Raw genomic sequence first — 26,853 nt, forward strand, 5'->3', positions numbered from 1 at the left:
TTTCATATATATTTTTTTTCATTTCATTTCACCTTAACTGGTACAAAGGTAAATGATCCAAAAAAATGGATATAAATATATAATATATATTAGTATATAAGTTATATTTAACTATATATTAAAGTATTATTAATAACAACGATGACATTCATACATGCACGTCTCGTACCCGGAGAGAAAAAATATTTACAGTAATTCTTTGCTCTTTTAAAAATGCAATTCTGATGTTAATGCAGAAAAATACCAAATAATCATAAACTGATGGTATGAACTGTCAGACATTTTGATTAATATTTGGGTAATACAGTAACACAAAAACTGCGGTCTTTTAGTAACTAAGCTGTGGAGGTGGTGTTGCCAGCAGTACATCCACAGCAGCTACAGTAACAGTGCAGCTAATGATAGTTAGTAGTGAAGCAGCCTGACAGCAGATATAATTACAAGCTGTTGGCTCAGGAATTTTTAAATTAAGATCAGAATAAAATATGTTAATGTAAAATTCTTTGTAGTTACACTCCTTTAGATTTAGGCTGAGGTGACTTCCAGAAGTTAACTGCTGCAGTCAGAATGAGTCTGAGGAATCACTCAGTGTAGGCTGCAATTGTTTGACTTTCCAGCCATGTATCTAAGAAATGTTCCAACTCTGGGATAAATAAAGTACATCTTATCCTAAAACAATGAGCAATTACCTTCAAACATTATGGACATTGTGATATAACCAGTGCAGCTATGTTAAATATTATGTAAGGCTGTTGTCTTCTCCAGACCAGTGTTGCTTTTACTCACCGCCCTGCTTTGTTGAGAACAAGGAAGTAATAATAATAATGTTGAAGTGGAATACCTGAGACTTCTTTTCTGGCTCTGAACTGAGGAAATGTGACACAGCAACGAGACGGACTGGAGCGGTAACTTTGCAGATTTCAAGTGTTGACAGTAAAACCTGCTCTACAAGGAAATGCTGCTTTATTTAAACAATCCAGCACACCACGAGCTCCAGACAGGATGAGTGATTGGCCGGTTTCTGCAGCCGTCTTCCTCGTCTCGGGTGCTCCCAGAGATATTTGCAAACGGAGCAAAAAAAAAAAAAAAAAAAAAAACTAGCAGCAGAAGAAGGAGTTTCAGCAAAAGGCAACTTTTTTCTATTCACACGGCTCGATTTTCTGCTTCAGATACATAAAAAATAATCTGAACATTAAAATTTTAATACAAGCCAATATCACAGCCCTTAAGTTGATAAAAGTTATGAAAGATTTTAATACTGATAGTGAGTTGAGACCTGAGAGAGAGATGTTGCTTCACTTCATCTGTCCACTTTGAGTTGCTTTTTATGTTTTGTGAGGCTCTGCGTGGTGACTGCTCGCCTCAGATAAAGAGCCAATATTTAGTTTAGTGTTGGAACACCTGGATGGTAAACACTGGGAGCTGTGTGAAACAAGCAAAATCAAACAAAATGTAAAAAAACATCGCCTGCCACATCCTGATGAAATGCCAGCTTTACATGAAATTGTTTGAACTTGGCTTTAAATGTTTGTTATGTGTTGTAAACTGTGCTCTCAGAAACGGTACGGCGGGGACCACGTGGTACAGAACCCATCCCCCAGCATCCACCAACCATCGAACTGCGGCATCGCTCCCGCTCGCCGCACCACCCGACACCACGGCGATCCCCTCCTGAGCCAAACCACCCTCGCCCCGCCAATGAGGACTCCCTGCAGACCTTCTCCCAGCTGCCTGACAGCAATCACCACCTGCCGGAGGACATGTACCCTCTCTCGGTGTCCCCGGCTGCACCGAACGGGCGCTGCGCAACGCCCCGAGAAGCCCCCTGCCCAGGCAGCCCAGGGGGCCAGGAGGCTGGCCCTCCTCGCGTCATCCAGCTCATGCCCAGCACCATCATGAACCCTTTGCTCCTCAGTCCAAACAGGAGCGGCGGGGGTGCCGGCATGGACTTCAGGCACAGCCGTGTGGGACCCCTGTCTCAGGTGACGCTGGAGAATGGGCGTGAGGGGAAAGTCCACGGACACCATCATCAGCTGGCCCAGCAGCAGCAGCAGCAGCAGCAACAGCAGCAGTTACTGCAGCAGCAGCAGCAGGAGGAGGCGCTCTACAGGAACCATGTCATCATGCCTGTATCTCCTCCAGAGGAGCAGCAAATGCCCATCGGGCGGATAGCAGGTAAGATTTAGCTAAGGATTGAAGACGCATGAGGCAACATCTGTCATCTGGCTGAAACCTTGCATGAGAACTTTTTCAGAGAACCACAAACTAATACCAGCTCACTCATCTTCTCCCTGTTGGGTTCTGGCAGACTGCAGGCTGCTGTGGGACTACGTCTACCAGCTCCTTTCAGACAGCAGGTACGAGAACTACATCCGCTGGGAGGATCCGGAGAACAAAGTCTTCCGCATCATGGACCCCAACGGCCTGGCCAGGCTCTGGGGGAATCACAAGGTACACACACACACACATGCACGCACACACAGTGAGCTCTACGTGTTCAGTTATTATCTACAGTGAGCAGGTATATGACAGATTGACTTTTTTGCTGTCATTCCTACAAACATAAAGCTGCACTAACTATTTTTTTATATCAAAAATAAAGACAACTTGCAAGTACCAACAGACACTTTAAAATTAACCACCTTAATCACCACAGGGTCACCTTTAGTTCTGGAGGGATTTTTTAGCCACTTTCGCCTCCTTGTTTTGGTTTTGCAGCGCCCACATAGGGTTCTTTTCATCATTACGTTATTATTGGAAACGTTGATAGGATGTTTAAGGAGAAGAGATGTTAAAGTTCAGTGGAAATGCAGCAGCTGAGTGCTGTATTAATGTAAACATGGACACACGGATGGATTTAGCGACCCACAGCGGAGCAGGCATTGCTTCAGCTGTAAGGATGCTGCTGGTGTGTTAGCCAACCTTTGTGGTGACACAAACTTCAACTGAACATCTGTTCAGCTATTTTTCGATAAAGAGCAGTTTTGTTGGTGTAAACAGCAGTGTAAATAACTCCCTGATATGTGTTTGTAATGTTATGTTGGTTCAGTTATGGATGAGGTGTAACGTCATCTGAGAAATATCATTTCTGCTGCTCGTTGCTGTGATCTCATTCTTTCGATCAGAACTGTCGGAATGCAGATCGACCCGTAAATCGACAACTTCGCTTTCACGTTCAACTCGTCCTTCATCGCAACAAACCAGCGTCTGCATCAGCGTCTGCCAATCTCCCGCTCCACACTCCCTTCACTCGTTAACTAAGACCCCGAGATACGGGAACTCCTCCAACTGGAGCGGATTCTCATTCCACCAACTTTGCGCTCGGCACACAAAAGCAAAGCTTGAGACCAGAAAACCAATTAAATACCAGTATTTATAATGAAACCTGACTTTTGTCTGTTCATTTTGACCAGCAATTAAGATGAATTAGTATTCTGTCAGAACGTGATCTTGCTGTGGAGCGCTCTGGCTCTGCAGCATCCTGATATGAAGACGGTGCAGATGCAAGACCAGTTAGCAACAAGTGCCTAAAAGTTAGCTCCACAGAGGAGGCAACATCAGAGACCAGAGATTAAGGGAGACTGAGCAACTGGGCGTGATGCCATCAAAACGTACCCGACTGAAACCGGTGTCCGCCATATTTGTTTGTCTGCTGAAAGCTGTCAAACACTGTTTTTTAGGATTAATGCAAAGAGAGATCAAACTCTCAACAACATAAATGATTCATTCGGGTCATATTTTTTCCTTTTATCAGTCATAAAGATTGAAAAGAATCAAAAAGAATCCTCGAGGGGACAAAGTTTCAACAATGATCCTGACAGCTGACGACTGAGACTGCATGTATATTCATAACAAACTGTGTATATTTATAACAGAAAATACAGCAAATTATGAGATCAGTATTATAATTGTACAATGATATAATTATAACCTCCTTAATCTCTCGTCAGTCTGTTTTGTTGCCTGTTGTTTTAACTTGTGTTGGTTGCTGTAACTCTGCCTGCTGGTTGTGTGAATAGATCATTATATGCTGAAACATTTGCTTTAGAAAATCTGCAGCGTCCTCTGACAAAGACGGGAGTCAGAACCCTTTCAGCTTTTTGTGGAGTTTTTCTGCCACCAAGTGGCCAAAGAATTATTGCAGCTGAATTAATGGCGATTTCCAGATGACGCTGATGGTGTTACTCATGACACTTGTGCTGTTTTTAACTCTTACAGAACAGGACCAATATGACGTACGAGAAGATGTCGCGAGCACTGAGACACTACTACAAACTTAACATTATCAGGAAAGAGCCCGGACAAAGGCTTCTGTTCAGGTAGATCATCTTCTTTTTCATTTCCGTCTCGCCGATCCAAAGCGTTCCTTATTCTGAGTCATTGATCCCAAAAAATAAAACGGGATTTGAATAATTTACTCCTCTGTGCCACAGGTTCATGAAAACCCCAGACGAGATAATGAACGGCCAGACGGACAGGCTGGAGCACCTGGAGTCCGACACAGACGAACAAATCTACATCAAAGAGGAATGCTGAGGAACTCTGGGAAAACGAGTCCATGAACTGCTTACTACTACTACTACTACTTCTACTACTACTACTACTACAGCCGCTGATGCCTTTCAGAAGCAGCTTGAAAAAAATCAACATTGAAATTAAGAGTGCACAGATGTTCATTGGTGTCATTCCTGCAGGGAGCGACATGAAATCCGGTCTCTCCTAATATGGCCTTAGGATGGTGTTAACCTGAAAGACAGCATCAGGTGTTTTGGATCTTTCTGATGGACAGAGCTGAAAGGACTCTTTTTAAGTGTTTCCTTCTCTTTCCGAGCTGCAAAAGCCAATCACTTTGTGCTTATGTCATTTTTTTGTTTGTTTGTTTTTTGTCTCCTCACATGCATTATAAAAAGAAATTTTGCTGTTTATAAAAAAAAGAAAAAAAAAAGAAATTTGTGTGTGTGTGCGTGTGTGGGTGTGTGTGACCAGAATGTTTTCACCACGGAATAAACGACTTTTTGATCAGATTGTGTGCTCGTGGGTTTGAATTTCTCTCAGGGTGTGTTGGGGTGGAGTTCATCAAACATCCACATGATGGCGCTGGTGGACAGCTTTTCATGGCCTCGCCATGTGGCTGTTTGCTGCAGTTCAACAGTTCGTTGAATACAACCGACACCTAAAGGGGCTTTTCTGTGTTTACAGTGCAGAAGGTGGCACATAGCTGACAATTTTTATTTATTTATTTATTTTTATCTTTTAGTGGTGTTGATGCCTTAAAAGGAGGTATTGGGACTGATTTATATCAATGGAAGCAAATAATCACTGATTAGTCATCATTTATAGGTCCTACTTCACTCCTTCCACTACTTTTGCATTACAGTCCTATTTTTTTTCCTCAGCTCCGCCTTCCCTTTATGAATTATCGAGGAAATTAAACATGAGGTTGTGGTTTAGTTGTACACGTTTTCGGGTTTAACACACCAATTTAGATGACCAATATTAATCTGAAGGGGATAACTGTGACATTCAAATCTTATAAACCATTGAACAGCAGTAATCTGATTACTGTAACGGTACCAGCAGAGGTAGCGGATGTGCGCCGTGCGCTCCGGAGTCTCCATAAAAGTTAGTGCGCGCAGAGCGGAGCTGTCAGACTGCGAGGAGACGCGGCTGAGCAAAGACTGTGGGCTGAAGTGATTGATTGGGATCCACCTCACTTTGATATATATTCATTTTAAGAGTGTGAGCTGATCTCCTGGGTGTCTATTACCCACAAAGGGCGCGCCAACAGGACGCATTTAAAGCTTATAAGCCAGAGTTGAGCAGGCTTTCGTCTGGTTTGTGTACTATCGGGATTAAAAGAAAAAGGTTTGGATTCAGGAGACTCTCGCCCCTGTGGCGGATGAGATGCCAGCGTTCCTCTTATAAAAGACGAATAATCGAGATCATAACAGATAATAATAATAAGCCTGTTTGATTTCATCCGGAGGGGAAGAAAAGCCACCACTCCCAGGACGCAAATGTCTCCACATCACAGGAACACCACTGGATTGTAGCAGCAGCCTCGCCGATGGTTTAATAGGGCGTTAAGGTGCGGGAAGGGAGTGGGACGACTACAGGTAAGAAGCCATGCAAGCGGTCATTCACTGCCCTCTGCGCGGGGGGGAAGAGTTTTCCTGCCGGTCAGCGCGCAACGCGAGGGGCGTAAAAACCACTCAGGTGTTGCGTTTTGTTGACCAGGAGACAAACAATGAGCGTGGCCCAGCTTTAACTGTCAGTCACTCCCCGCTGTCTGTGAGAGCAAAGGGCAAAATCTCACTCATTTCCACTAAAAGAAATCAGATTTTTCATTGCTGTTTTTCCACCTAATAACCTGAAAAGAAATCCGGATCTATTTTCTTTAACTGCAGTAACTCCCGAAAACCACAGTAGAAGAGTTTGGCTTTTGTGAGTGCAGTTTTCTCGTTGTCAGTAACTCTGCAATCACTTCAGTTAATTTCACTTACACTAATCAATCCTGGGAGCCGTGGAGATACAGGGCAGCACAGAGGAGGAGGCAGAGGTGACCGCCTGTTTGACCCCGTCAATACACGTTAGTCTGCACCGGAGTCTGCGGCAGATGATTTTTGAACCTCGGGTCATGCTTTGAGCGCTCTGATAAAATGAGCACGGTACGAAACTGCGGAAATAAGACTGTAGGTATGACGGGATGATCACAGATGCGAGGCAGTTAATTTTAATGCTGCTTTATCAGCTTGACCTCCTGTTCTGAGACTAATATCGTTTCACCTGAAGCAAATAGTCCTGCGATGATGAAATGCTGTGACACAGTGGCTGGAGGTTCACAGGGGATGATCCCGACTCTCCCGCCTCCCTCACGCTGCCGCAGACATGTCAGATTTTTCATTTACAAAGCAAATCAGGAGCGAGAGGAATAAAACTTGCTGAGGTAAAGTCTAACCTGATGCAACAGAGCTTTAAGGAGCACTTAAAAAAAAACAAAAAACACTAGAAATCTTGCATTCACTGATGTTTCAGTGGCTATATCAGATATGATTCATGCTCCAAAATCACCGGATCCTTCATTTCCAACCATGCAACTCCGCCCTTGTTTTTATATGGTGTTAAATAATTTTCAAAGGTCAAATAGTTCTTATTACCTTTAAATGAGCGTGGAGTGCCTCAGCTTCAGCCCCCCCCGGCCTTTATTTCCTCATCACATGTCCAGAGAAGCTGCCACTCCACCTCTCTGTCGACCTTTATCCAATTACAACACGCGGCTTTAAAAACTCTACATGAAACAACACTAAAGCTCCACTTCCTGTCAGCCAGCTTCATGTTTCCATCTCCAATGACAGCCACGGTTCCCAATCCCTGCTGGGTGGAATTTATATGTAAAAAAGTGGCTGCAGATTTACATAAAAGTGCACAAATCCAAGTAACTATATACTTAAATACTATATTGGAGTATTTCCATATGCTGCTTACTATGTGATTCTAATCTTCTTTAGAGGGAACTTTTTTATTGCTCGATATGAATTTTAAAATGTCTATTGCTGCTTTTCATATTACAGTTTAAACATGATGACCTTTAAACATATGTGGCCCCTTACAGAAGTTTTCCATGTCAGGAGAGACTTCCTGCCTATCAGGAGGACTCCGGCCCCCAGGCTGGAATCTGTAGAGTCAGTCTTCTGTCTTTTTCCTTTCACTGGAGGCTTCTACTTGGAATATTTTTATCTGAGTGTACTGAATAAAGGGTCAGACTCCCTCTCCCACCAATGCTGTCTCTCAGCACAGAGCACAGGGATGGAGCAAACCACACTATGACATCATCTGGCAACTAATAGCAATTTTTTTTGAGCAGCCAAACGCCACTTCCCTCAGAAAAGAACTGGCAGGCCCGGCAGTCCGCAATTAGCTGGAAGCATTAGCAGCAGCAGCAGCAGCAGCAGCAGCTCCTCCGCTGTGAATGATCAGCTTTAATGGCTCTAGGCTGCCTGGCTCGGGTCAGCCCGGCCCCTCCCTCGGTCCAGCTGGGCGGACTGGTGCCGACTGTCTGGCCAGCGCCGGCAGATCAGCCAATGTCACCCCCCCCCCTCCTTTTAAAAAAAAAAAAAAAAAAAAGGGGGCAGGTCACGTGACCTCACCCTTGCTCTGCCTTGCTATTGATCCAAAGCGATGACACCGAGGCTTCACGGTCCGCTGCTCCTCGCCAGCCGGGCCGACCCAGAGCTGCCTCCGAACAGCTGTGACAGGCAACAGGCACGCAGCAGGGGGGTGTCTCTGAATGAGCCTGCTTTTGTGGGTGCCCAGGTCTTTTTTTTCTTTCCAAGAAACTTCTTTTAGTTCTGGGGGTTTTAGACTTCGATTTACAAGTGAATAGAAAGTAAACAGTAACTGCACGATGACGGAGGCAGCTCAGACTCATAAGCCTTTATATTTGAAATTAATTAATAGAATTGGGCTGCTACATTACATTTTTTGACCACATTACCCAGGCCTGTATCTCACAGACAGATATGTGAGTCAGTGACTGGTCCTTTAAAATAAAATCTTTGAGCTGAGACATTTTTGACTGTGCTGAATGGCACCTGTAAAACAAACTGTGCGGGGGGGGGTCCTCCAATTGAAAGACTTCAGAGGAGGTCAGGTGCTCGGCCCTGCCTCCTCGATAGTCGACGTTGTGCTCTCCTCTCCAGGAAACGATTGGAATTTGTGTTAAATATCGGCAGCTGATTGGCACCCCCTGTGCACGTGTTTGATGCAAGTAGGAAGTGAGAACCCCCCCCCACCCCCCCCCCGCTTTCTCATTCTATTTGATGTGCAGCTCGCTCTCCTCTCTCTGCTTCATCTGAAGTAAAACAAATTCACCATCCGCTGAATAAACAGGAGCTCTGCAGAAATGATATGAAAGCAGCTAAAGGTTGGACCTCTGTCTCCACCTTCTGATTAGATTCTTTTCTTACTTTGCTTCTTTGCCTTTATTTTCCACATTTCCTTTCACATATTCGTCGCTGGTTTCTGAACAGATACTACCGGAAGGTGCCGATTCAAATCCTTACAGCTGCAGATCTGTCAGGGTTTTCATGTTTCTGAACACTCTAACAGTGCTGTGTTAGAGAGCAGAAAGTTGGCCCTGAGTATGGTGATAAAGATCCATCTTGATCAGGTAGCAGCATATAAGGAAAATGATTCATTACCAGGAGCCAATCCCAGCTGACATCCACCCCGAACAGGCTGCCTGTCAATCACAGGGCTGATTGACAGGCAGCCTAACCTGGAAGTCTGACTGTGAGAGGAAATCCACACACATTCACAAAAAAAAAAAAAAAAAAAATAATAAAAAAAACAAAAAAAATAAAAAAAAAAAAAAAAAAAAAAAAAAAAAACCAAAACTGGTGACACTGCAACCTCATGTTGCAATATTTTCAAATTAAAGCACTTTTGGGGGAAAGCATACAGTAGAAAATGATATATTGATAATATTTTTGTAATGAAGGAGTTTCCTGTATGAGCGTGAGCAGTTTTTAACCAGGCACTGAATTTCACCATTTAAGGAAATGCTCATAAACAGATAATGTGCTGGAAGTAAATTACCACGACAGTTGTGTTCTTTTTTTTTTTTACCCTGTTGGCCTTCCATGCTGTATTGCTGTGACTCTGTTAACTGAGTGAGCTTATTTATGACTATACTCTTTATTTGTAATGACTCTATTTGTGTTTATCATACCTCTATTATTTGCTTTATCTGTGACACGTGTTCTGAAACGTCCATGTGCAGTTGATCATAGTTTTCAATTATTTAGATGTAAAAACATGAACCTGCTGTCAGTTTGGGCTGTTTTGTTTTTAAGTATCCACCTCGAGGCGTCTGCAGCAGTAAACCTGCTGCTCTGGGTCTGAGTCACTGCAGCACAGTGTGATAAGAAGGGGAAAATTACACACCAATAGAGCAATTGCTGAAAAAAAAAAAACTGAAAAGTTGTAAAAAAAAAAAAGATAGGAGACATTCTTACAATTAAAAACAACTAATTATATTGATATTTATTAGGCATGTAACAAACAACTCCTCTGCAAAGTCAGAAATGAATCAAGCGTAACATTCAACCACTAAAATAATTTTTTCTGTTCAGGAATGCAAGTAAATCCTTATAATTTGGCATCTTAATCCTAAAATAACAGCATGCTGTTTTTGTAAAAAGGTAAATTTGAAAATTCATGGATAACAATAATTATATTTTAGCATTAAAAATGTCATTTCAGTTAAAGAGCCCTCATTTTATTAGTATGGGATACTTAATTAGGAGATGGACTTCCTGTCATTTACATCGTAACTGTGCTCTCAAATATCGGTCAAACAAATGCATTTCATGTTTGTTGGGAAAGTTAAGATGTTCAGTTTGACTTTCACTTCCAGACTCACACTGTCAGAGTATTTATCGACACCATCTGAGTTAATATTTTTAATTCTATCACCAGTATTCCAAAACCTGAAAGTATCCTATTACTTTTCATGGTTTTGCTGTGGATGTTTATACAGGTATTTATACATGTACTGCACTGAAGTCCTGATGTCGGTGTTCTGATGACACTAGCGCTAAAATGAAGACACATCACAGAAAATTTAATTAACTGCTAACTTTTATTGTTGCTTTTAGAAAGCTCAAATAAAATACCTACACTTAAAAGACGATCTTTACAGCCACTGCATGGCGAGGGTGCAGAAAATGGAAAGGCTATATATACCTCCTGCGCTGACTTTGACTGTTGGTTCAGGAGCTACAAATTGGTGTGAAATTCTCCAACATGTGTGGAATTCCATGATGTGTAGGAAAAAAATCATCAACATAAGACCCAGGATTGGAAAAATACTTTTAACCCTTTTAATCTCCCATAAAAACATTCCACGATCAGTAATGCATCATATGATTGGAATACTTTTCCCCTCCAATCCATCCCCGATTGCTGGTCCTCATAGTTCTGTCATGGAAAAGTCCTCCAGTTCAATGTGATCCTGTTTCATGCAGAGGGAGAAAAAGGCGGAGAGACACAAGAAGAGTGAGAGCATCCGAAAAAGATGTCGAGGGAAAAATGGATATCCGCTGGTCTGTGTCCAGGATTCCCCCCCATGTGGCTGCTTTATCTCTTCAGCAGCGTCTTAGTGTTGCTCTCCGTGTGGCCCAGTGGCTTATAAACATGCGGCCGTCATGCAGGATAATTCCAGCCTCCGAAAACCTCCAAACAAACGCACCAACTCAGATTTTGGACAGGAGAAAAACTTCCTTCCTCACCCCCTCTTCTCACTTCTCCTCCACCCATCCCCTTCCCTCCATTTCATTGCTATGGCTGATGGTGTGTGCAGAGCTGTGGGCCTTCCAGTACTTTCATGATGTGAGCCAAAGCCCATCTGGGACTCAATATCCTGTTTACCAGCTCTCAGCACTCTGAAAACCACAACAATACTGAGCTGAGGCAGAAAGTTCAGAACTCATTACAGTTTGTTCAGGTCAAGACCAAGGTCGAAGTCTTCTTCTTCTTCTCCATCAATCTGCTGCGGCGTCTTCACAAAGTGGAATCTGCTGCTTTTGCTTTTTCTCTTTGTCCGATCCATACATGTTCTGATGTCGCAGACCTCCACAAGAGACCGCAAGCTTGAGAAACTGCAAGCTGCTGGTATTTGTCAAAGCTCGGGGATGGATTTGAAACTTTATTGTAAAATTAGATAAATCTGATGTGATGGATTTACTTCAAAGGGTTGTTTACTGTGAGCCTGCTGTCTTTAAAGTCTCCCTCAGTTATTGATTTCACATATTTACCTGAATGTCTCCCAACAACAGGCTAGTCTGTGATTGTCAGTGAGGTTATTCTGCCTTACACAGACACACAGCAGCATCTACACGACCGGTTAAGGTGGAGAAATCATTTGGACTTTGAAAGCTTTGCCAAAATGAACCAGATATTCAACCATAATAAATTTCACTCACTAAGCTAAAGAGATAATAGTTAGCACAACTCTGCTAAGCCAGGCTAATTAGCATTTAGCATAATTGCCAAATTATCTGATGTTTCCATTCTAGTAAGATTTTTGTTGTAGCCTTTAAATTTATGTTATAAAATAACTAAGCATTACAAACTGGCTAAATTAGCTCTAGCTGTAGCTAAAAGATTCACCCAAGACATTATTATTCTAATCTCCATTTTTAGTTTTTTTTTTTTTTCCCAGCTGAAATGTTCAGAGAAAAAATTACACTTAAAAACAATTAAACACTTTTTAATCAGTTTAACATCAAATAAGTTAAACTTCTGGGATATTGATCTGGTCAGTAAGTAGCAGAGGAGGGTTGTTAATCACTTTCAGCTACTTTGGTGTTCATGAAATTAACAACAGGTGGACTAGAGGGACAACAATGAAACAACCCCCAAAACAGGAATAGTTTTACAGGTGATGAACACTCACATTTTCCCCTTCTCATCTTTTCTGACTGTTTTGCATTGGGCTAGGGTCAGTGTCACTACTGATAGCATGAGGTGATACCTGAACCCTACAGAGGTTGCACAGGAAGTCCAACTCCTCCTAGATGGCACAGCAATATGTGCCATTGACAAAAAGTTTGCTGTGTCTCCCAGCACAGTCTCAAGAGCATGGAGGAGATTCAGGAATCCGGTCCCATCAGCAGGATCATGTCTGCTCCTTTGTGCAAGGAGGAACAGGATGAGCCCTGTCAGAGCTACAAAATGATCTCTAGCAGCCGCCTGTGTGAATGTCTCTGACCAAACAATCAGAAACAGACTTCATGAGGGTGGCCTGAGGGCCCGACATCCTCTAGTGGGCCCTGTGTTCACTGCCTGGCTCCGTGGAGCCCGATTGGCATTTGCCATAAAATACCAGAATTGGCACCCTGTGCTTTTCAGAGATGAGAGCAGGTTCATCCTGAGCACATGTGACAGACATGAAAGGGTCTGGAGAAGCCGTGGAGAACGTTATGCTGACTGTAACATCGTTCAGCATCGGCAAAATGAACTAGCCTGCTGCATCATTTTTACACTTGATTTTCAGGGTGCCTTTCTTTCAGCCCTCTGTAGGTTGATCATTTTCATCTCCATCAAACATCAAAATGTAGCATCCCTGCATTCCAAACACATTACCTGGTCCATATCAGTACAGATATCCAGCAAGATTTTTCTCCCATTAAGATCTGATGTGAATTCAAAGTGTTCCTTTTTGATCTGTGTGTATATGGAAGCGTTAGCTTTGTCAGCTAAACAATTTCCTGTTTAGCTAACAAACTGGATCATGTAGAAATATCAGCATGGTTGCACTGGAAAAGCAGATGGTGGTTAGCGCTGCTGCCCGACAGCAAGAATGCTCCTCTCCCCCCAAAGTCCAAAGACATACAGATAAGTTAATTGGTGATTCTTAATTGGTTGTACTTGTGCGCACGTGCTTTGTGTTAACCCTGCAATAGATGGGGAACGTGTTCGGGCTTCAGCCCTCTGTAACCCTGTATGGAAAACAAAACAAAACACAGACTGAATGGATGGATGATTACTCATGAATGAAAAACATCTGATACTTACTCTGCAATTAATTATATTATTGAGAACTACTGAACAAAAACAGCAGATTATTTTTTTTATATCATTTTTCTTTTAACTCTGATATAAAAAATGATTCCCTCTAAAAGTAAATAAGAAGCACAACAATAAAAGCTCATTGATGTATTTTCATAGTTTTTGAATAACACTGTACTTACACATCAAAGCACTGTGAAAATATGGTCAGTATTATAACCCTGTGAAGGCTACAGATTTTGTTCCATGGCGCCATGTTTTGAAGGCATAGCTACATTTTAGTATTCAGACACTATAATAAACAGTGAAACAGAGAGAAGGGTGAACTTTGCAGCTGCCGGCTCATCTGTAACATTTACAGCTAAAGACCTTTAAAATGACCAGAGTCCACTGAAGTCACTGTGGTGACTTTGTTTCATTATAATATTAAAGCAAGTTTTTTCTTTGCATTTTAATCCTTGTACAGAGTCAGTGACAAATGTTAATATATAACTTTACCATTACTGAAAGTGTATTGGTGAGGGCAATTATACAATGGAACATTATAAAACAGTGCAGACCTGTGACAAAGAGGTGTAATGAGTCACTCTTTAATGAATGACATGTTGTAGGTGCAAATTCAAAGTTAACTATTAAAGAAATGACAAAAAAATGAAATATATATTTTATAATATTCCAAATTAATTGTATGCTTGTGGTAACCCATTGTCAAAAAACACACCTACATGCAAGGGCGCAAAACAAAAAAAAACAAACGAAAAGCTTAACAGGACATAAACTACATTCTTAGCATGAAAATAATAAACATAAATGGAGCAGTGCCTGCAAGCTGGTTCAGGCTAGCAGGTGCAGCACGATGCCTTCTCCTCCCATCTTATATCAAACACACCCTCTCGATTTGGTGGCCCGCTTTAGCTGCAAAAGTTCCCTTCTCTTCCCATGCACCACGCTGGCATCTACCTGTAGGCTTTGAGGTAGGATACTAATCTCTCTCCAATTTTATATGTAAAATTTCAAATGGAGGGATGAGCTCAGAGTCTAGGTCCCACAATAGCTGAAATGACATTAACTGTAAATCTGACTACTGATACCGAAGAAACTCAAACCCAGTCTGCAAAAAGATGAGCAGAACAAATATTTTTGATATAAAAGATATAAAAAAAATCCACCCTCACTTATGGAATTAAGAGAGTCACTAACAGCCAGGTGCTGCTAATCAAATGCACTTGACTAACTGATCATCAGCACCTCTATGTTTGGCCATAATACACAGTCATATGTTTGCATAAAACCAAACAGCATATCGGCACAAACACCTCGTGCCAACTGTGAAGCACGGTGGTGGAGGGGTGATGATTTGGGCTTGTTTTGCAGTCATTGAGTCAACCATGAATGCCTCTATATATCAAAACATGCTAAATATGAGGCCGTCTGTCCAACAGCCAAAGCTGGACCACATAATAGGACAATGATCCCAGACACAGCAGCGAATCTACAACAGAACGGCTGAAAAAGAAAAGAAAGTTGCGATGGCCCCGTCAAAGTCCAGACCTCAACCTGATTGAAATGCTGTGGAGGGACCTTAAGAGAGCTGTGCAGAAATGAATGCCCACCCGCCTTAATGAAATGAATTGCTAGTCAGTGGACTTAAAGGTAGTTCTTCAAACTACTGAATAACGGGGTGCACTTAGTTTTTTACAGGACTACATATCTACTCATCTCTGGTGTATGTAGCTTATGTGGAAAAGATGTGTTCCCTCTGGTGGAGTTTCATGCCCTCCACACACATCAAAACACACACACACACACACACACTGAGCTCTATGCCTTGTTTGGTTCACTCTGTGCCCTCAGGCTATTTAACCCGGGGGTTGTAACCTAAAGACGTGATACTGGCAGCCTGTGGCTTTCATATCTGACCGCTGTCCCCCACTTATCTGGCAAATAAGCCGTTTTAATTGCTTACACACAGAGTCCTATCAGGCCTTGTAGCGAGCATAGAGATAAGGGTTACACAGAGTCAGGCATTAGTAACAGGATGAGAGGACCGCAGAAAAACAGAGCTGCAGGGTCCCAGGAGGATGAAGAGTCAGGAAATAGCTATGGCCATCCTATTAATTTCAACCTCACAGAGCTGTTTCTCCACCTTACTGTAGGGCTCAGGAGAAGGCTGCTGTTCACTGAAATCAAAGCAAATCCAAAATTAAGCTTGTGTAAGGACTTTATCACAGGACAGACTGTGAGGTTAATGTAGGAAATAAACTTCACAAGTTCAGGTTTTTTTTGTGCATTTGTGCTGATGTAATAAAACAGAAATCTGTATGTATTTGTTGTCATTTCAGAATCTGAATGAATCTAGATGAGCCTCCAATGCTGTTCTCAAAGCTTTATTTAGGCATTTTTGTGCTTTTTGTCAACATTCAATCATGTCATAGACTCCAGGAACCTTCCTTTCCAGAAGCATTGGGATCGTTAAAGTTTCCCCGTGTATTGTTTTGACCCATGTGCCCCTCGTGAAGAGCTAGTCTACATAGTAGCCGAGTAAATGTCAGCTGCACTAGGCTTCTAATGAGACCAGAGACTAAGGAGAGGGCTGACACCATCATAGGCTCTGTGCTGAGAGGCTCATTTACATTATACCAGGCGACAGCTGGAGATATGAGGGGAGCGAGTGGGAGATGGAAGCAGAGAAACAGGGAGAGAGAGAGCTGGAGAAATAAGGCAGCAGGAAGAAAAAAAATGTTGGTTTTAGTTTTGCAAACATTTTCCAGAAGCAAAAAATGATCTCACTGGTTGAGTTAAACCTCAGAAGGTGGGGCGATGCATGGATTTGTCTAGTTAACACTGCATTTCAGCCTAATGCAGCCTAATGGAGTTTTCCTCAGGTCCTTCTAGTTTTTGTGTCATTCAGCTCATTGTTTTGGTTGTAAGTGCAGCTTTGTTTCCAGCAGCAACAGGCAGCAAAATCAAATCTCCTGATAAAAGAGCTTTAAAAAAGTCAAATATTTCCCTCGAAAGTTGGTGGAGACCAAAACAGAGCTAAAATGAGGGGGATTATGAAATTTGTGTTAATTTAGAGGTTAGACATATGGCTCCAACTGAACACCAGTGATGTTCACTGTCTGCTGGATATATATATATATATATATATATATATATATATATATATATTAGGGGTGGGACTCAATTAAGAAAATTAATCGAATTAATTACAAGCTTTGTAATTAATTAATTACAAGCTTTGTAATTAATTAATCGAAATTAATCGCATTTTAATTGCATTTCAATATTTGACATTAGAAATATTAATATAAGTTTGGTTGATGAATGAATCAATATACATAAGCTTAAACTTCAAAATGTTGTTTATTTTCCCACCAGTCTACTACACAGACCAACGAAGGGTGGAAGTGCTCCTGTGATAAGCAAACTCCTGAAATTAAAGTTAAGCATCGTAACTGGATAGTTTTATTCAACATTAATGTCTCACTTAATATAGTTGAAAATTAATAATTCTCTCAGCTGTATTCCTTGATGTTGAAATGTGTCATGCTTGTTTTAACAGCTTATTTTCAATAAAAGACTTAAAATTAAACCACAAAAAGGAGAAAAGTTTGTTCTCCGTTTAACCAGCTGCTTTTACACAGCTGTGCTTCACACTCACGGTTTCTAGGCGACATGAGCTACGCAGAGGTGAGGGCAGGTGACGCTGATATGAAGGCTAGCCGCTCACGTCCTCCCTTTGCGGTCTTCGTGGGCTCTGAAGGACGTGGGCTGGGTCCTTCGCAGGATGCGGCTCCTGAATTTGGACATTGTGCGTCGATATAATCTGTATGCCAGGAACTCGTGCACTGAGAAACGTTCCACGGTGCAAAGTGCGTTAAAATACGTTAAAATTTTTAATTCGTTAATTTCCCCGTAATTAATTAATCGAAATTAACGCGTATACATATATACATATATATATATATATACATATATATACATTATATATATACATATATATACATTTTATATAAATATATATATATATATATATATATATATATATATATATATATATAAATGTATATATGTATATATATAATGTATATATATATATATATATATATATATATATATATATATATATATATATATATGTGTGTGTGTGTGTGTGTGTGTGTGTGTGCTTCTAAGAATTCTAAGAATTGTTACAACAAAGGAAGAATTCTATATATTCTATATTCTATATATTTATATATATATATTAGGGGTGGGACTCGATTAAAAAAATTAATCGAATTAATTACAAGCTTTGTAATTAATTAATCGAAATTAATCGCATTTTAATTGCATTTCAATATTTGACATTAGAAATATTAATTTAAGTTTGGTTGATGAATGAATCAATATACATAAGCTTAAACTTCAAAATTTTGTTTATTTTCCCACCAGTCTACTACACAGCTGTGCTGCACACTCACGGTTTCTAGGCGACATGAGCTACGCAGAGGTGAGGACAGGTGACGCTGATATGAAGGCTAGCCGCTCACGTCCTCCCTTTGCGGTCTTCGTGGGCTCTGAAGGACGTGGGCCGGGTCCTTCGCAGGATGTATGCCGGGAACTCCTGCACTGAGAAACGTTCCACGGTACAAAGTGCGTTAAAATGCATTAAAATTTTTAATTCGTTAATTTCCCCATAATTAATTAATCGAAATTAACACGTTAAAGTCCCAGCCCTAATATATATATATATATATATAAAACTCAGCGGCTGCAGAAAAATATAGAAAGCAAGCATGTAGTCTAAACTAAGGCTTTGATCTGACACCAAATTATTTCATGACTAACACCAAAAACACAAAACTCAATAATTAATTTTTACTCTTAAGAGGCAGCTTTGGGCAATCATCTGCATTCTAATCACATCAAATTATCAGTTCCAAAGATTGTTGATCACCTCATTAAAACAGAGTATGCAGGATGTGAGCGAGAGTCTCCAGCGAGGCACACGGATCTCACTGAACTCGCTGAGATGTTATATAATAATGTAACACATGCGAAGCCAAAGTAATTAACAAATGAAAATTATAAATAGAAAGATAATTAAAATAATTACAGCTACTTACATACATTTGTGTGTGAATTTCAGGGCTTCTGAGATGTGAGACAGTCTGTGACAAATCAGACCCAGAGTGAGGACAAGCACTGCAGTCACACGTGGCTCATAGGCCTGCTGGATAGAGCTGAATGCCGCTGACACTGATGTGCAAGTAAAGCTGTGGTGAGCAGGCGTATGGAAAATGGAGATACAGACTTCTGCCGGGGCGCGCCGTGCACTTGTCAGGACTATCAGATGGAAAATGGGCTCATGCGTGTTGGTTTAAATTAAAAAGCAGGTTCAGTCCTCCTGATTAACAGTTCCTTAACAGGAATGTCATGGTAAAGCTTCAGCTGCACTTGCCCCTGCCATTACTCATGTTACTGCTTTTATCCTCCTGTACCATTACAGTAGTACACTGAGTATAATGGTACCATTATGTTTTCAGAACTGATTTCTGATGGCATCCCTGTTCATTATTATTGGGGGTTAAAAGAAATTATTCTTGTTTCCAAACATTAATTGGATCACTAACTGAAACAAGCCTAGTATGAGGTTAATGAGCTATCAAGAGGAAGCCATATGTGATCATTTATACTGAGTGCCTAATTGGTACATTTTCCCACACATTTGTCATACTCACCACTTGATTTGGTAAACATTAAAGTCACACTTTTGACAAATCTAATATTTTGGTATAAAGCTGTTCCAAATATCGAACTGCTTGCTGGAAGCTAAGAAAACATGTATCCTTCCTTTATCTGTATGTGAAATATGAAGCTACACATTGTGCTAAGCTGGCTCAGCATGGGAAGATAAGAAAAAAGAAAACAATAACATTGGCTGGTCCAGTGGCAGTACAGCACCTCCAAGGCTCACTAATTCATATCATTAATCATAACAGTCCTCATGACCGACCAACCGACCAGGAAACCAACTTACCAACCAACCAAGAAACAAACTGACCAACCAACCAACCGACTGACCAATAAACCAACCGACCAACCGACCAACAAAGCAACTGACTGACTGACTAACCGACCTACAAACCAACCGACCAACCATTTCTCATATATATAATGACAATAATTTACAAAAAAAAACATTATTATCAGTAATACTTTGGGAGCTTCTGGCTTCTGGCTCAATGAACTTCTATACAACTGGACATCTTTTTGCCACCACAGGGGTCGCCCCCTGCTGGCCATTAAATAGAATATCCTTTTAAGGCACAGACACACTGGCTTCACTTTTTAGACATGGAAGCAACATCCACCTTTTATATTGTCTGCATTTGCTATGCCAATGCCAACACTGAAACAAAACATGGTATCAATTCTTTCTTTTTTTTACTTACATTTGGGTTTACCAGAGTTTGGCTGGTTGCTTTTGTGCTCGTAATTCATGATGGGAATATGTTTCTTTACTTTTTCAACCCTGCTTCAGAGAAATCAATGTCAAATTAAAACTAGTCTGCACCGGGCCAAATGCGCCCCTCTGAAGGCCTATAGCGTTAAATTAAATGTCACATAGAATGTCTGCTCTATCTAAATGGGATCCTGTACTCTTACATCAGCTGCCTTTTCTTTCATTCTCAAAGAGAAAAAACCCTGAATTTCTGAAGGAGAATAAGCAGCAGTAGAGGCGTTGATGAATAAACTCACGTCCTTGCCTCTGTACTTCCCAATCCACTCCGGCTGAACGCCAGGCTACTATACACTTGTGGGAAAGTTTTTTTTGTTTTTTTTTTTTTTTTGGGGGGGGGGGGGGGGGGGGGGGGGGGTGTAGAGTCGCATTGGCTTGCAAGTACAGTAACACACTGAAGATGAGTAATGACAAGTCTCCAGACTGCAGAGCCCGCTGAGCTCTGTCTCAGTGCTCGGGGATCTGTTGATTTGTTGAAGCCAGATGTTCCAGGGGCCACTTGAGATGGATGCCAATTTGTTATAGTTGTTGGACAGATTGATGTTCATATTAGGTTATTAACAATTTGTTTTGGGCTATGGATAGTACAGAATCTAATGCAGGACGAGTGGCTTGATTTTTAACACTCCTTTACTGAAGTGAAATCAACAGTTAAAATGAGTAACAGACTCAGCTTTGAGAATCAACAGATCATCGGTGCCCCGTGGCCTATTCAGCTTAGACAAAATCCTGCTTCACCCTGATCACAGAGAGATATAAAGTCCCATTAGTAAAATATATTTTAGGCTAGGCTTCCTGTCTTTTTGTCAGTGCCACTGTCACCAAACCATCCATCATGGCAGGTATCTTCTAGTCTCGGGATATTTGTATTTACTGAGACAACCAGCAAAACATTAGCAGACAAAACAGACAGCTTCAATGAATCCAAAGCAACATAGGAACCAATTAAACTGTTAAGCTCCATGTGCTGATGGCTAATTACAAAACTCGGAGTGAGGAAACACCTGGAATGAGCAGTCCATACTACTCAGACAGCTCAGAGTCATCTATGGAAATAGACCCTGCTTATTAGTATGAAACGTGACAGGGAAGATTGCCGAGCCTCTATAGATCCATCAGATCATTCCTCTGTAAATACCAGCAACACCTGGAAGTTACTGCCAAGTGACAAAACTGACATCAGCTCACTAAGGTCAGCTGTGGTGTAAAACTGGCTGACAAAATCATGTGTAACAAAATATGGACACTGGGAAGATCCATCCATCCATCCATCCATCCATCTTCCACTTATCCAATTCAGGGCTGCGGAGGTGGGACAGGAGCCTATTCCAGCCATCATGATGTACATGATCAAATGTACTTTATTCATCACAGACAATTTGTCTGTGTGTGGACGTACACTGTAGCACCTACACTGCATGCCAGTTATTTTTTTTAAAGCTAAAATCATGATGTTTGACTTTATAAGCATATTGGGTTTAGATTACTAAAAGCTTTGATATGAGAAAGGAAGAAAAGACTAAAAGCTTTAATAAACTCTAAATTTTCTCTGAGCTCCCACTTTCATGAAAGCACTTTGGAAATCAGCGCACTCGAGCAATTTGCAGTTGCTTCCCGAGGTGTTGGTTTCCTTCGCCAGGCTTTATTCAAATGTGTAAGAGCTGATACATACTGAGAAGCATCTGCTCGGCATAGCACTCTGAGACTGAGGGATGCACGCTAGTATACACATGAAGGTATCAGATTATATTAATAAGAACACATTGGAAGCCAAACAACTCATAAATCTACAGCAAACTAGTTTACAAATGCCTATTGATTTTTGATTTCTCTGTACCCTGGTTTGAATTTAAGCACATTTTCAAAACAAATAAAACAAACGATTAATTTGTTCTGGCATAATTAAATCTGGCATGTAAGTGAAATGCTGCTGAGAGGATGTAATTTCAGAAAAAGATTTTTAAAAATGTATATCGATACCTAATGAGCTCCCTGTTTACCACGAGAAATGGAATATTTAGGGAATATCACTCATAAGCGGATGCTGTTACACTGAATATCAACACGACTGTAATTTGATTTTAGGTGCAAGGCCGCAGGTTTAGAAAAGACACAGCAGACTATTATTTGTTTGCTTAGTTAATCACTCATTTGCCTTTGCCAACACAAACAGTGCAGCAACTGGGCCGTTGCCAAGCGACACATTAAACATTTTCCTGTACACTATAGCCTGTTTGCGTAGGTCAACAGGTTACTGCTGGCCAGCAACTGCATCATGCACATATTTATCTTTATGTTTCCATCATTTTTCCAGCAGGCTATTAGAAACCTACTGACTAAGAGAGAAACATCCTCTAAAATCATGGTAGAGTTCAGACAGTTCAAAGTTGCTTCTTGGAGGAGGGGTGGGGGTGGGGTTGTAGAAAAATGTGAATTAACATTACATATTTCCATTACCAAACTGCTTATTTACCTATATTAGTCAGTCTATATCTACAAGATGTTTACAACAGCACAAAGATGTTGACAAAGGTGGCTAAACACACTTACCCTGTATATAAAAGAAGGACATACTTGATACACTGATCAAAAAAGTCAATTAAACTTCTAGGATATTGATCTGCTCAGTTAAGTAGCAGAGGGGGGGTGTTAATCAGTTTCAGATGCTTTGGTGTTAATAAAATTAACAACAGGTGCACTAGAGGGGCAACAATGAGACAACCCCCAAAACCTGCTTTTGGAGGCCACTCACATTTTTCCCTCCTCATCTTTTCTGACTGTTTTGTCACTAGTTTTGCATTTGGCCAGGGTCAGTGTCACTGCTGGTAGCATGAGGTGATACCTGGACCCTACAGAGGTTGCACAGATAGTCCAACTCCTCCAGGATGGCACATCAATACGTACCATTACCAGAAGGTTTGCTGTGTCTCCCAGCACAGTCTCAGAGCATGGAGGAGATTCCAGGAGACAGGCAGTTACTCTAGGAGAGCTGGACAGGGTTGTAGAAGGTCCCTAACCCATCAGCAGGACTGGTATCTACTCCTTTGTGCAAGGAGGAACAAGATGAACCCTGTCAGAGCTACAAAATGACCTCCAGCAGCCACTGGTGTGAATGTCTCTGACCAAAACAATCAGAAACAGACTTCATGAGGGTGGCCTGAGGGCCCGACATCCACTAGTGGGCCTGTGTTTACTGCCCAGCACCATGGAGCCCGATTGGCATTTGCCATAAAATACCAGAATTGGCAGGTCCACCCTGAGCAGATGTGACAGACATGAAAGGGTCTGGAGAAGCCGTGGAGAACGTTATGCTGCCTGTAACATCGTTCAGTGTGAGCGGTTTGGTGGTGGGTCAGTGATGGTCTGAGTGCCATTCTGAGTTGCTGCACTGAAATTTCAGCTAAATGTTCCAGCCTGATGCATCAGTTTCCCTCTTTGATTTTCAGGGTGTCTTTGAATTCAGCCTCTGTAGGCTGATCATTTTCATTTCCATCAAACGATGATGTCCTAACACATTCTCGGTCCATATCAGTATTAACATCCAGCATGATTTTTTTCCCATTGAGACCTGATATGTGCTCAGAGTATCCTTTAACTTTTTGAGCAGTGTATATAAACATTCAGGATGAGAAAATCAGATTGCATTCTGTAATCCTTTCACCACGCAGTTTGACGGGTGACTTGGATGCTCTCAGTCCTTTGTCCCCTCCAGTTTTGGACCTGGAGGGGCGTTCTACTTGTAAATGTGCGGGACAGCTCTCTGATCCCAGGCTTGGTGTCTGTTCGAAAGATTAGTGATGCCTCCGAGTCACAGCGCAGTGTATAGAAATCAAACCGGTTATCAAAAAGCACGACTCAATAACAGGACATAATGCTGATGTCATAAGGGCACTGAGTAATTACCCGTCTGACTGACTGCTACAGGCAGCAGTGGGAGCTGCAATAACATTGATAAAGCTTATCTCTTCCAACAAAAGTCTGTGAAACACTAAGCCACTACCGCAGTCTCTTCCTATTCCCTTTGGCTACAGTGACTGGACACTAAAACACCCTTTTATAATCCAGCAAGATGTTTAAAACAAGGGTAAAATCATTGAACTCGGGACATCTGAGCATGGAAGTTTGTTTGCAGTCTCCATCTGAGGCAGACCTTGTAATGCGTAGCTTGTAGCTTGTAGCTTGTGGTTTTCTTCTACTCCACAGGTATTGAGATGGTTGGAAAAATGTTCCAACAACCAAGTGGAGCATAAAAAATCTAGTTTATATCTTCTCACTGGCAACCCAACAACAGCAACGCAGACCCTTGGATTGATTTACTGACTACTATATGCATTCTGAATAACATAGCAGGAGGCATTTTGGTTGGTTAGTAAAATACTCTCCCCCCCGTGTCTCTCAAATCTCAGTCCTTTTAGTCTAATGAAGGCAAAAATACAGAAAACATTACCACAAGCAACACAAACATGTCAGCACACACTGTGCGTGTGTTTAATGTCAGGGCAAAAGTCCTGCTTTAAACCTGTAATCAGCAGTTTATATACAGTTGATCTTTTCCTAATAGGATGTGCCTTACTATATGAGTGCATTTGCATACATTTGAACCTGCATGTCAACCTTTACGCCATTCAGGCTCGCACCACGCCAAGTGCAATCATTTACCCATCCAAACAGCACGTCGACAACTCGCAGAGTGACAGCCCCTTTAATGCCAGCATCTGAAGAGATTTCAGTTGCCGGTTTACCAAATGTGTAGAGTCATGTGGCTATGGGGGTTTTTAAGGGGAACTTCTGAGTGATAGTAATGAGCTCTAGGAGACAGCAGCACTGTGGTTGTAGTCGGCACGGCGCCCAATTATCTGCAAGCACCTGTCGAAGTCAGCCGTGGCTGTTCAGAGCGGTGCTTTCAAACGCCATACACGAAGTCCCTCCCCTTGGCTATATCCTCCATGCTCCTATAATGAGAAGGGGGTTGCTATGGTAAGACCGCACTGAATTGCCCATTTTAAGGGGGGATCATTTTTACTTGCAGTTATAGACGAACATCAGATTTGGACTTAGGTCATGGCTGGTTCTACGCACTGAAAAAAAAAAAAAAATGCAAAATACTTGGGAACAGGTTCTTTTTTTGAATTAGAAAAGCTGCTGTTAGCCTCCAGGTCAGCTGCTGAAGAGTGATGAGTTCACATGGAGAAAATTAAATGGAGAACACAAGTTTTAAACAGATAAGTGTCAGTGGAAATGGCTGTACTATAAACTGTTCTTATGTGGCCTGCGCTGTTAAATGCAGATAACTGAAGCTCTTGGGTTGCCTTTCTATAGAAAAGGGATTTTTTTTCACCATACAGTATAAAGAAGAAACTTAGTTTGAAAATTAAAGAAACTCCTTTTCCTCAGACTTCTCCTGGAGAAAGTGTATTTCTTGGCCATGTTCACATGCTACTGAGTTTCTGATAAGCTCTCTACATGCACAGTTGTGGTCAGAAAATGACATATACTCACAGTGGGCATGAATGCCGCGGTAATTTGGGGCTTTTAATGATTTCTTTGAACTGCTCGTTTTCCAGGGAGGGATGATTGCACAGCATACAGCATCTTAAATGACTAAAAAACAAGAATTGGGTGCAAGATTTGAATTTATTTTGGATTTTCTCAAATCCACACAGGGTCAAAAGTATACAAAAAGGTTCATATATATATATATATATATATATATATATACACACACACACACACACACACACACTCACTTGCATCTTTTATTAAGTGGTGCTGAAGGTTTTACAGTGTCTTCTAACTTGATAAGGACGAAGCCTATTAGCTTCTTATTAGTGATCATGATATATGATATAGGTTTTTGCCAGCATAAAAAACATTTATTTTACAGCACTCACTGTGTTGATAATACTCAGAACAACAATCCAAGGAAAACAGTGAAGATCTAAGAAGGAGAATTACAGATTTACACAAGTTGGGAAGGTCTCTCTTGGAGCTGTTTCTAAACACCTGCAGGTTGCACGATCATCAGTTCAAACAGTTGTATGTAAGTACAAGCTTTTTAGATGTGCCACCACGTTGCCAGGGTCTGGAAGAGAAACTGGTTAGCATATTCAGGAACCACCAAGGAACCACCAAGGCTCAAACCTTGTATGAAATGTAAACTGCTGGAACACCAACATCACTGTCCACTGTGAAGCAAATTTTATATCACCGTGAACAAAGAAGGGGAAGACGCACAGTTTATGGCCACAGGTTGGGCCGCCTGCACCTCCACGTGGCATACATGGCCACCCCGGTGCCAAAATCTGTTTTTTTATGGTAACCAAGAGTGAGGGTGGAAATGCTCACGTTGAGGCTTCAAAACAGGACTCGAGAACCAACGGGTGACATCATAGTAGCTACGGCCATCTCTTATACGGTATATATATATATATGGGGTCCAAGCACAGCTCCTTCTGTAACCATATAAGGAACTTTCCTCTTGTGAGTCCAAAAATTTTAAGAAATGTGAGAAATGGAACATTTAAGCTGGGCACACACTGTATGACTATCAGGATGATTATGAATGTGCTTCGAATGTGCTGGCTGGTCATGCCCAGCTGGACTAGATCTGTTCCAGTTGGGCTTGGTCGCCATTTAAATTTGACAAAGTCAAGTGGTTAATATCCTTGCCTTACCCACAAAAGACCCGGGAGGAGACACAAACTTAGCCTCAGGTTGATGCAAGCTAGTGACCTATTACTGGTCCCAAGCCTGGGTAGTGTCAGGAGGGGCGT

The 26,853-nt window shown here is 41.5% G+C and overlaps 2 protein-coding genes across 3 annotated transcripts in view; both read left to right on the top strand.

Moving 5' to 3' along the window:
- Positions 1-5,024, top strand: part of etv6 (ETS variant transcription factor 6) — a 32,661-nt gene extending 27,637 nt beyond the window's left edge. For both annotated transcript variants that reach the window (XM_030720591.1, XM_030720593.1), the window contains exons 5-8: positions 1,558-2,175; positions 2,309-2,451; positions 4,219-4,319; positions 4,434-5,024. In XM_030720591.1, the coding sequence (XP_030576451.1) occupies positions 1,558-2,175; positions 2,309-2,451; positions 4,219-4,319; positions 4,434-4,536 (965 nt within the window). In that variant the 3' untranslated portion in view covers positions 4,537-5,024. The remainder of the gene's footprint in view (positions 1-1,557; positions 2,176-2,308; positions 2,452-4,218; positions 4,320-4,433) is intronic.
- A 644-nt stretch (positions 5,025-5,668) lies between these two features.
- The window catches only part of LOC115773816 (chemokine-like protein TAFA-2), a 150,360-nt gene continuing 129,175 nt past the window's right edge, over positions 5,669-26,853 (top strand). The window contains exon 1 of the mRNA XM_030720735.1: positions 5,669-6,116. The gene's annotated coding sequence lies outside the window, so the exon portion shown is untranslated. The remainder of the gene's footprint in view (positions 6,117-26,853) is intronic.

This window comes from Archocentrus centrarchus, chromosome 23, assembly GCF_007364275.1.
Source record: "Archocentrus centrarchus isolate MPI-CPG fArcCen1 chromosome 23, fArcCen1, whole genome shotgun sequence".
Taxonomy (NCBI): domain Eukaryota; kingdom Metazoa; phylum Chordata; class Actinopteri; order Cichliformes; family Cichlidae; genus Archocentrus; species Archocentrus centrarchus.